The sequence below is a fragment of the Dermacentor silvarum genome, chromosome 1, assembly GCF_013339745.2.
Source record: "Dermacentor silvarum isolate Dsil-2018 chromosome 1, BIME_Dsil_1.4, whole genome shotgun sequence".
NCBI classification, from domain to species: domain Eukaryota; kingdom Metazoa; phylum Arthropoda; class Arachnida; order Ixodida; family Ixodidae; genus Dermacentor; species Dermacentor silvarum.
Window position 1 is genome coordinate 286,094,768 of NC_051154.1, and position 12,277 is coordinate 286,107,044.

At 49.4% G+C, this 12,277-nt stretch overlaps 1 protein-coding gene across 1 annotated transcript; it reads left to right on the forward strand.

Moving 5' to 3' along the window:
* Nucleotides 1-220: 220 nt before the first annotated feature.
* Nucleotides 221-707, forward strand: LOC119441319 (oxidative stress-responsive serine-rich protein 1). The gene has a single exon (XM_037705942.2). The coding sequence runs from the start codon at nt 228-230 to the stop codon at nt 705-707; it is 480 nt and encodes a 159-aa protein (XP_037561870.1). The 5' UTR covers nt 221-227.
* Nucleotides 708-12,277: the final 11,570 nt, after the last annotated feature.

Genomic DNA, 12,277 nt, shown 5'->3' on the forward strand with positions numbered 1-12,277 from the left:
CAACAAGCTATGGCGCCCATCGTAAATTATCTGGGAAAGCAAATAACTAGTGGTACTTTTGTTCTAGTTGCCTTGCAGCATTATTTCTATGCATATTTTTGCCTCTCCTACCACCCACTTTCGTCGAATAGCCCGTAGTGGGTACGTGCCAGTGGTGTAAAGCAGCTGCCGGCATCACGCCACCACGCGCAGTGCGTGACAACCGGCCGACGAGGCCTGACACGCAAATGGCAGCCGCTCAAAAGACAGGCAATTATGAGCAGGAGGACAAGAGCAACAAGCGAATGCATGGTTCTCAAGCTCTGGTAGACGACCTGCACACGGCCATCAAGAAGCTCAGAGTTAACGCGAAGAGCGAGGACCACCCAGTAGACCCTGGTCTGCACAAACCGCACCTGAGAAAGCACCACCTGTCAGGCCGGTCGCGCAAGTCACGGCTGCGACGTGCGTCGAAGAGCCTCTCTGAAACCAACACCACCCCCACCTTACCAGGCACCTCCGACGACCAAGGCGACAAGACCTCCGCCCGACACCCCATGGTCCGTTCCGTGAAAAAGACATCGTCCGCCCCGGACCTGACGTGCGCCCCGGATCAGACGGGCCCACCGCAGGATGACACGACCGTCAACGAGCTCGCGGCTTACTTCGAAAACCTCGTTCACATCCCGCGAGAGATGTCTGCGATGGCCGAAATGATGTACACCTAACAACACGGGAGCGGTCATGATGCACTACCATGGGGAGGAAGTGGACTTCATTTCCATTGTCTTCCGCGGTGAGGTGAATAAATCGCGAGCTCACCAGAGGCTGCAAACTAACAGACTAGCGTCTGTCTACTTTGTCCTTAGGTCTTGTTCCTAGGCAGGGTAAATGCGTTCTATGATTCACAAATCCCAAGCTGCGGGCTGAAATCGGCTGGCCGTCAGTAGAATTTATCTAATCTAACTCAAATGAGATTTCAAAAAAATTTTTCAAACGTCCTTGACAACTAGCCCTTAGTATATAGACACCTTGGCCATGCACGGTTAGCAGGAACGCACTATCGCGTGGTTTCGCGTACTATCGGCGCATTCTAACGTACAGGCGCACTTCGAAAATGTGCCGCGCAGGCGCACTTGGCATAAAGCACCAAACAGGGCGTCATTGATCTGTCGCCCCACCCTGCACAGGATTGCCCGCGGCGCTGCTTTCAACCAATGAATGATGGCATACACAATACCTCGAGGCAGTCCTGGGAAGTCCGCGACGACAAATCCAAGTGACCCACTGTAACCATAACCTAAATCAAGTCATCGGAGCTCTCGTGCGATGTCTGCTATAACATCATCGGAGCTGTCGTGAAAATTTTGGCGTTTTACGTGTCAAAATATTGTTTGATTATGAGGCACGCCGTAATTAATGTCCGGATTAAATTTGACCACGTGGTGTTCTTCAACGTGCACGCAAAATCTGAGTACACGGGCGCTTCTGCATTCAGCCCCAATCAAAATGCGACCGCCCCGGTCGAGATCGAACCCTCGACCTAGAGCTCAGCAGCACAACGCCATAGCCACTGGGCTACCGCGGCGAATCGAGCCGGCTGCTCTGCTTGTCATCTGCTGTAGCGGTGCGCTGCGGGACAAAGAGAAGACATCTATACCTTGTGCAGGTTCTCGATACGTCAGTAACTTATACAGTATTTAAACATTTTTTATGGCACCGGACGTCGCAAAGAAATCGCCACTCTCGCGCAAATCGCAAGAAAACCTTCAAGATCAGGAATGATGTATGTATAATGTGGTGCAGTGCAGATCGATGAACCATTCGACATTTCGTGTCATTTACAGGAAATGACAGCATACGCTGCCTTTTCGAGTTCCTTCCTTTACACGATTTGCAAGAGCTGCTGCAGGTTGTTTACGCAAAATTTTGTCTCTATTGTTGATATATATATAAATATATATATAGAGAGAGAGAGAGTGAGAGAGAGAGAGAGAGAGAGAGAGTCTATTGTCTTCTGTGTGCTTTGTTGTTATCCGCCAAAGTTAGAAAGCGAGCCTAGCAGATTGCAGGCGAACCATGCGATCGATGGTTCGCCTGGATCAACGTCACACGAGCACTGGCATCTTCTGTGCCTGGCACATAGAATGCGCTATTAGCACGCGAAGCCATGTTCTCGCTATCAATGATTAAGATAGTACTGCCGAACACAAAAGTTTACAGGACCCGAGATTTGCGAAAAAAAAACTGAAGTTACACTATGCTTCCACAGGTATACATTGTCTCAAGTTCAAAGTTACTGTCTGTAGTAGTTTTTACGACCTGCACGGTGTACCATCAAATCATAAGCGTCATGCCTCAACAGAACAAATTCAGAGATGGGGAACCTGCGTCCCATTAATTTTTGCGGCTGACTGTACGCCAAGGGCGTCAGCTGAGATCGAACCCTGCTCCCCCGAGGATTTCAAAATGCAATCAAAGGTCCCTTGCAAATTTGAATTGCGGCTTTAGGATATTACAACAATCTTGAAGGTTCTACAATCTTCAAAGGTCTCACTACAGCGCCTGCAGTGGGGTTTGCTCCATGCTTAGAGTGTAACTTCAGTAGCTCTACTCTACTGCATCTAAAGCTAATTTGCAAACACATTTACGAACATAACCTTCAGTGATGCCAACTGCTGGATGTCACCGAAAGTTATGTTAATCCTATAGTACGCCCATACACGCGCTTCCAAGGTTACTTGCAGTTTTGTAAATTATTTGTGGGCTTCAGCATTTCACAAGACACACACGAGGAACTCGCCGATGTCTACACATACTCTACTCACTGTCTGCAAAGCTTTAAAGTTGCGAAGTTTTATTCGCAATCTCGGTGGTCTGGATTCGGGAGAAACCCTCTCATAATCCCTTTTGAAACATTCTTTTTGTACACTGCGAACTGCATTCTCCGGCCCCGCACCTTGTCCAAGCTTGTGCCGAGGGACCACGATGGGCTCACTTTTCCACATGGCGGAAAACAAACAGCGCGAACAGCCGAAGAAACGTGAAGCAGGCACCGGAGCCTGCACGTTCTTCCTTGTGTATTCCGTTGTTCACTCTTTGTTTTGCACATTGTTCAACGTTTAAGAAATCGCTCAGTTTTTGATTCTATAAACAAACGTGCTCAATGTTGCTGAATAGCCGGGGCTCCTCTTCATGATGGCGCGGTGGCATCTGTAACTATTCCCTGAAGCGTGGAGGGACGAAGGACATGCACATGGCGCTTCCTCGAAAGGAGCCTCTCCTGCGTTCTGTCGCCCACAATAAGCCCCTGTACTACTAAGGACAACGAATTGCGATAACAGCTTCATCACATGACCAGGGGAGTGAAGCAGTGACCCCCTCATGCGCTTTAACACGTGTTTTGCTTTGGACTCGTCGCTATACAGCCCCTCTCTACCACGTCATCGCTGGACTTTAAGAAGCACAGCGAATTCGTCGTAGTACGCGCAACCATCCTTCGTAAGGGTGTGCAAATATTCGAAATCTAATAATGTGCTATTCTATTGGGTCCTCGAATCGAATGGTAACAATTTGAAAATCCGAATATGTTTCGAATACTTCACGTCGTCGACAGTGCGTGAACAAACATAAAATTTAGGCAAAAATCTAATCTTTCGTCCCATCTACAAGGAACATCACGTACTAGAGCACACTGCGTAGCTCAGACAGCCAGACTTTTCGGACTTAACACGATCACTCGAAATAAAATGTTTAAACATGGCATTCGGTAGTGGGTACAGTTTGGTATACTATTTATAGATGCAGCTGACGGCTGACATTTCTGATTTGGTCACAAAGGTAAAACTACAAGTTTCCCGCTCAATTTATTCCGAACGCCAGTCAATTTAATCAGAGCGTCATTGAATTTCATCTAATTGCCAGCCATTTTAATCCAAGCTCAAATCAATTTAATCCAACCACCAGCGAATTTATACCAAGCACAGCGTCCTTCAAAAACCGACGAATGTCACGGCAACCGATATTTTTCTAAAATGGTAGGGGTTGATATTTTTTATTGAAAACAAAAGGGCAAGGCGGGGGACCCACAGCGTTCCTCCCACGCGACAAACTACAACCTTTGGACGCTTTTCTTCTTCGTGTATTAGCGCGACTCGGAAGACAAATTCTCGCATACAAGTCCGAGGAAATTTCAGCATTTGATCATTAGGAGTTAGTGACACAGGTACAATATTGTCATAAGCATCAACCGAAACACCAAAGAGTCACTCAGTGATGATCACTAGGCACTGATAGGCCTTTGGTCACCAGTGAATTTCAAGCACTTTTGCTGCCACTATCGGTATACCCTTCAATCGAATACGTCGTCTGCGACACTATTCATAATCTCATGAAATTATCAATTAACGGCATGATACACCTAACTTATTAGGCCAAGTCACTAGTGATAGAAAAGTTACTATGCTCAGTTCAGTATTCTCACTGTTTTAAACACCATCACGTCATGGATATATCAAATGAAATGTTATAAAACAAGTGATTCAAACACGCCTATTAGGAAAGGAACTGGTTTGCTCAAGTCATTAGAAATTATGAATCGGTTATTTTCTCTGCGAGTGGCAGCGTTCATTCACACATGTCACCATTGGTATCAATCGAACTGTCGTATACTGAGCATTTTTGTTACAATTTCCAAATGATAACACCGAGTCATTAGGACCACTAGTGATGCGCCTTTCGGTTCTCTCCTGCTTTCATGCAGCATAGCATCATGGGTATCAAACGAAAAGTTTTTAAGCGACGATTAAATTTTGATAATTCAAAGACACTGGGACTGAGTACTAGTGATTATGAATCACCAGCTTCGATTTGAGCAAAAGGCGAACAAGGCGAAGGCAGGAGCCAACATTTCGAAAAGTGGACTTGTCTTTTTCAAGGCAACATATGCTCTGCATATATCGCCTTGAAAAAGACAAGTCCACTTGTCGAAACGTTGGCTCCTGCTTTCCGCTTATTCTCATTTTGCTCGTCGTCTTCAATTTCCATCTCCCGCTTTCCCCGTGTTTTCCCAGTTTCAGTATGACAGGGGTAGCTTTCATTCGTGCATATCGTCATTGATATCAATGGAATTATTATAAAATGGGCATTTTTGATTTCATTGTTATATTGACACCCAGCTAGTACAGCTAGAATAGTGGACCAGCAAAAGATAGGCAAAAAAAAAAACACGTCAGCCTTTAGCAATGGCTGGACCTCGCAGAGCCGGCGCGCAACCACGAACTTCGTCGTTCTCGCCTCAAGGGGCCAGTGTCACCACGTGCCAACTTATTTCGCGTCATTGCTCCCCTCTCAAAAGCGACCGATCCGGCCGCTTCAAGGGCAGCGGGGAAGAACTATGGGCAAGAGGGCCAACATGAAAAGAAAAAAAAAACATACAGGAATGTATACAATGCTGAAGCGGTTTGTGAGGGTTGCTTGATCCTCGCGTGCGTAGTACGGCTTCATCCGTACTACGTGGACGACTTCAGCACGGGGACGGCGTCGGTTTGAACCAGGATCAGAACTTTCAGGCACCACCTCGTAGTTCACATCACTGAGGCGGCGTACAACTTCGCAGGGGCTGAAATAGCGGCGCAACAATTTCTCCGAGACCCCACGGTGTCGGATAGGTGTCCACATCCACACGCAGTCGCCTGGTGAGTACAGAACGTTCCGTCGGGTCCGGTTGTAACGGCAGGCGTCGGTATTCTGCTGGGTGCGGATGCGATTCCGAGCAAGCTGACGAGCTTCCTCTGCTTTCTCGACGAACTCTTCAGTAATGTCATTCCTTGTGGTTCCGTGATCATCCGGGAGCATGACGTCTAAGGGGGTTGTTACTCGACGTCCGTAAACGAGCTCGAATGGTGTAAACTCGGTGGACTCCTGCACAGCGGTATTGTAAGCAAACGTCACGTATGGCAAAATTTCATCCCATGTTTTGTGTTCCACATCAATGTACCTGGATAGCCAGTCGGCCAATGTTCTGTTCATGCGCTCTGTTAAGCCGTTAGTCTGGGGATAATAGGCTTTGGTCCTTCGATGGTCGGTGTGTGTCACCGTGACGACTTGTTTAAATAACTCCGCTGTAAACGCTGCACCGCGGTGTGTAATGAGCACAGCGGGTGCACCATGACGAGGCACAATGTTGTGGACGAAGAAGCTGGCGACTTCAGCAGCAGTTCCCCGCGGCACAGCTTTGTCTCCGCATAGCGAGTTAAATAACCAGTTCCCCCGATAATCCCTTTCTTTTACAAGGAAGACGTGGGGAACGGCACAAGAAGGTCAATTCCCACATGCTGGAACGGCGCCGGCGGCGGAACCAAAGGCGGAAGGAGGCCGGCAGGTTTGACGGGTGGGACTTTACGCCTCTGACAGTCACGGCACGTTCGCACAAAGCGCTGAACCGACGAAAACAGGTGTGGCCAATAGTATTTCTGCCGTATGCACGCTAATGTCCTCGCGAAGCCTAAGTGGCCGGCAGAGGGATCGTCCTGACACGCCTGTAAAAGTTCCTCGCGCAGCGCCATTGGAACGACGAGAAGGAACGTTTCTTGGCTGTTCTCGAAGTTTTTCTTGTACAGGATATCGTTTCGCAGGCAATACGATGTCAATCGTTGTGGGACAACAACGTCAGCTCCCTCGAGATATCGGAGTCTCGTAGATTGGCAAGCCAGCAGGGCGAATGGTGGTCACTGATCGCTCGAAATGGCCGGCCATGTTGGTAAGGTCGGAACTTGCTGATGGCCCACACGACTGCTAAACATTCTTTTACGGTGCTTGAATAATTAGCTTCTGCTTTTGTAAGACTACGGCTCGCGTACGCAATTACACGTTCGGCGCCGTCTTGCAATTGAACCAGAATGGCCCCGAGTCCTACGTTGCTTGCGTCTGTGTGAATTTCAGTTGCCGCGGTGTCATCAAAATGCGCCAGCACTGGAACGGATTGAAGGCGTTTGCGCAATTCAGTGAAGGCCTGCTCTTGGTCTTCCGTCCACGCAAAGGGCACATCTTCTCGCGTCAGTCTCGTGAGAGGTTCAGCAATCCTTGAGAAGCCTTCAACGAAAGGACGATAGTAAGCGCACAGGCCCAGGAACCGCTGAACAGCCTTCTTGTCTTTAGGGTGAGGAAACTCGGCAACGGCAGCTAGCTTTTCTGGTTCTGGTAGTACTCCTTGGGAGCTGACCACGTGGCCTAAAAACTTGAGTTCCTGGAAGCCAAAGTAACATTTTTAAGGCTTGATGGTGAGGTTTGCCTTGCGTATTGCGATAAGGACATTTAGTAGCCGGTTGAGAAGTTCATCGAACGTGCTGGAATACACAACAATGTGTTCTATGTACACTAGACACGTCTGCCACTGTATTCCGACGACTGCAGTGTCCATCATTTGTTGAAACGTAGCAGGAGCGGAACAGAGACCGAAAGGCAGGACTTTAAATTCGTATAGGCCGTCGGGAGTCACGAAGGCGGTTTTTTCATGGTCACGCTCATCCACTTCGATTTTCCAGTACCCTGACTTTAGGTCTAACGAAGTATAGAACTCAGCATGACGCAGACGGTCCAAAGCGTCATCAATCCGTGGCAGGGGGTAAACGTCGCGTTTGGTGACTCGGTTAAGCCGTCTGTAGTCAACGCAGAAGCGGAGTGTGTTGTCTTTCTTTTTTACTAGAACGACAGGCGACGCCCACTGACTTGTCGACGGCTGGATGACGCCATCATTTAGCATTTCTTGAATTTTACGCTTAATCGCCTCCCGCTCCATAGGTGACATGCGGTACGGAAGCTTACGATCAGGCCGCGCGGACTCCTCTGTGCCTATCCGGTGTTGCGTAATGGAGGTGCGCTGGACTTTAGATTCTGTGGAAAAACAGCCAGGGAATTCTGTCACTAGGCCCAGCAGCTGATCCTTCTGTACATCTGCTAAATCAGCATTAATGTGGACGCGGGTACTCAGGCTGGCGTGAGTTGTTGCATACGGTGAAGTCACTTGTAACGTGCCGACGTCGGAGAAGTCAATAATGTCGTTCAGAAAGGGCATGGCTGTACCTTGAGGGACATGTTGATACTCATGGCTGAAGTTTGTCAACAAAACTTGCGAGCACTTATTCTGTATTCGAAAAAGGCCCCGGGCGATTCAGATGTGGCTTTCGAGCAACAGCGGGATATTTGCCTCGGCAATAGCCTCATAGTCGTCGAATGCGTCGCAGGTTACGAGGGTCAATACGCTGCTCCTTGGCGGCACCGTGATGTTCTCGTCGACAATCCTCAAGGCATTGACATACGTGTCGTCAGTGCTGCTCCCTGCTAAGGCCTGCGCCATCAAAAACGTTACCAGCGACTTTGGTAGTTAATTACGGCTCCATTCGCCTGCAGAAAGTCCATTCCAAGAATTAGGTCCCTCGAACAGCTTCGGAGGATAACGAAATCTCCGAGGTACGTAAACCCACGAATGCTCACTCGCGCTGTGCATCTTCCTACTGGGGGAAGCAGATGGCCTCCTGCAGTGCGAATCTGCGACCCTGTCCACTCGGTAGAAACTTTCTTCAGCTTGCTGGCAAGGTCCATGCTCATAACTGGGGTGTCCGCTCCAGTGTCGATTAACGCCGTTATTTCTTCGTCGTCTAAGGTGACGGGAATGCTCGACGTTACTACCTCTCGTACGGTGTTTGACTGCGTCTGTACGTCTGCGTCGTTCTGTTTTCGTCGTTGTCGTCGTGGTGGAGGATCTTGCGCATAGTCGACCTCAGCGGCCTCACCTCCGGAGGTCACTGAACTCAGTTTTCCCGACCCGCCGGGCTAAGCGAGCGGCGTCTCAGAGTGCCGCGAGAGAAGGCTAGGCTTGCTTATGGTGACCTATAACGAGCAGGAGACGACGAACTGGGCTCGTGCCATCGTTGATCACCATTGCGACGAATCGCGACGGAACTCTCTTTTTCCGCCGGCCGCTCACCAGGTCGTGGACGAGGTGCGTTCGGCGAGAATCCACGGAACCCCACATGACGATAAGGACACATTTTGTTGATGTGGCCGGCTTCGCCACAATGAAAACAAAGGCGCTTGTAGTCTGCGGTGCGCCAGATGTCGCTCTTCCTAGTTCTTGCTTCGGTGATGTGCGGTGGGCTGCGAGGCCTGAAGCTTACGTCCATTTTCTGAGCGGGGTGTACCATGCTATATGCACTTGAGGGTGGTGGTCAGCGTACTGCTTCAGAGTAACTCATTTCAGCATGCGGTCCCTGCTGTGGTGCCTCGTACTGTCCAGGAACAATGACGGCCATGTCGGACCTCGGCGCGCACCATTTCCGCAATGGAAATCGGTCCACTGAGGCAGCGGTCGTCTGCATCTTCTGCAGTTCCTCCTTGATGACAGTCCTGATGAGTTCTCGCAAGGCGCCGATGTCGTTGCCGAGGGTAACGGCAGAGAGCTCCCTTGAAACCACGGTGTCGCGGTTGTATTGCCTGGCCCGCTGTTGGAGGGCCTTTTCCATGCTAGTGGGTTCGTCGTGGAACTCTGCAAGTGTCGTCGGCGGATTTCGAATGAGGCCAGCAAAGATTTCCTCTTTGATGCCGCGCATTAGGTGGCGCACCTCCTTTGCTTCAGTCATAGAGGGGTCCGCACATCTGAAGAGCCCATTCATGTCTTCTACGTACGCCGTCACTCGCTCTTTCGGGCCTTGAATTCTCGCCTTCATTGCTAACTCCGCCCTCTCCTTCCTGTCCGGCCTGACGAAGGCAGTGAGGAACTGTCGACGAAATTCTTCCCATGACATCAGTGTCGCTGATTTAGCGTGGAAGCTTGGGCGTGTTGGTGATTCATTGGCAAAAACACAGTGCAAAAAAGACACGGACACGAGAGAGCGACACGCGCACAGCGCTGACTTGCAACAGTTTATTCATGAGGACATGGGAGAAGAAATATATATGGCACTGCCATGCGCAACATGTGAATAATTAGCAAAATACTGCAGCATCATTTCGAATGATGATAATGATAGCCACGTGCTAACAATGCATACTGGCTCTTTGTCATTCAAATGTTGTTAAGATATGCGATTTCCCGAGATGAAAGTGCAATAGAAGGTGAACAGACGCACGAGCTATCAAATTTCCTTATGAAATCTGCCGCAATGATTTCACGTGTCAGATGCGAATTATACCTAGCCAGCACTTCGCTTTTGTCAAAATAGGGCTTACACCCGTGATCACGGCAATGAATGCCCAGATGACCCTGTATCGTGTTGTACACGTTATTATGGTGCTCCCTGAGACGATCGTTTATGCACCTGCCGGTCGGTCCCACGTACTTTTTTCCACAGGAGAGAGGAATCATGTACACCACGCCAGTGGTGCAGGACACTAACCGATTCCTGTGTTTCACAGTACAACGCCCACGCCTGGTTTGCGAACAAAACCTACAAAGTTTCGATAGTTTTTCGGGAGCGGAAAAAACAACCGCTACACCAGCGCGTTGCCCTACTCTCTTCAGTTTGTGGGATACATCATGTATATAAGGAAGTACTGCAAGTTTTTTCTTTTCCACTGGCGGACGTGGTGCACAATTGTTTTCACCCAGCTTGAGTTGCTTACAAAGTTTTTACGCGACTGCTGATATTAAAGCCTTCGTGTATCCGGCAGATAACAAACGGTCAACCTGCGCATCAAAACTTATTTGCATTGAATGGGGACATGACCTTCTGAGGGCATTGATCAGGGACACATTAATGATTCCTCTTTTAACTAATTTCGAACGTGCTGACTTGAAAGAGACTCAATTATGCAACGCCTTCACGGCTCATCTCGTCCTCCTAATGCCCGAGCCCGTCGACAGTTACAGCACTTCAAGAGTGAAAACTCGATCCTATACCGGTATGTCTTCCACCCCGAAGGACAGCGTTGGGTTCCTGTCGTTACTCGATCACTCAGGGAACAGATATTGAAGACATTTCACGATGATCCCACGGCTGGTCATGTCGGCTTTCACAAAACTTATGAACGCATCCGCAGTCGTTTTTCCTGGCCAGGACTTGCGACCTGCGCAGCGAAATACGTCGCTTCTTGCTCGCTCTGCCAGCGCTGCAAATGACCCACTTCACCTCCGGCTGGACTGGTGCAACCTCTTCCCTGTCTTACGCGCCATTCGCAGTCATTGGGATTGACCTCTACGGACCACTGCCATTATCAGCTAGTGGCAAGAGATGGATCGTCACTGCAGTTTAGCTCTTAACCAGGTACGCCGAAACAGCTGCGTTACCTTCAGGATCCGCGAGGAGATTGCGACTTTCTTCTTGGAAGCCATCTTTCGACGACATGGAGCCTCCTTTTGACGCCTCCTTTTGAGAGACCGTAGCAAGGCGTTTCTGTCGAAGCTACTCGAGGATGTATTCCGCACATGCAACACCATCCATAAAACGACTACCAGCTACCATCCTCAGACTAATCGCCTCACAGAGAGCTTTCATCGAACTCTCTCTGATATCCACGTATGGTCGATATCCTGATATCCATGAAATCCATGTACATCAACGCTGACCACACCAACTGGGATACCATCCTGCCATTCATTACTTTCGCCTACAATACCGCTACACAGCGCACTACTGGCTTCTCACCGTTCTTTCTAGTTTACGGGCGTCAACCGACGTCTCTCCTCAACGTCTCTTTTTTCGATCTCCCCGTGAACTCGTCCGCGTCAGTGAGTGAGTAGTTAATATCTCGCCTTGCCGCGTGTCGCCATCGCACCCTCCTCAAAACCGAAGCAAGTCAACAGGATAGCAAGACTCGCTACGATGCATTTCACCGCGTCGTTCTCTTCAGCCCCGGTGATGAAGTGTTATTCTGGACACTAACTCGAGTTCCAGGCCTGTGTCAAAAGTTAAAGTCACGTTTTATAGGGCCGTACACCGTTATCGAGCAAACTTCGCCAGTGAACTACCGCGTCACTCACGCTGCCTCGCCTTCCGATGGGCGCTGCCGTGGCACAGAAATCGTCCACCTTTCGCGCCTAAAACAATTCCAACGGCGTACCGCATGGCTATAAACAGTGGCCAGATTGGCCACTTCCGCGCGAGCGGGAAATTAGTGTGAGCACAATATTCATCCTTCAATTTCTTCACCTGTATATAATCATCATCACTGTGCGCGTCATCTTCGTTCAGCACGTGGCGTAGCCGAATAAAGGCGTCGATAGACAGCTGTGCTGCTGCCTTACACTACCTTTATATTAATTCAGGGGGCTTACGCACAAAAGTGGAGGGACACCCCTGAG

Excerpts from the sequence above, each read along its gene's own strand:
- LOC119441319 (XM_037705942.2), top strand. The coding sequence starts at position 228 with ATGGCAGCCGCTCAAAAGACAGGCAATTATGAGCAGGAGGACAAGAGC.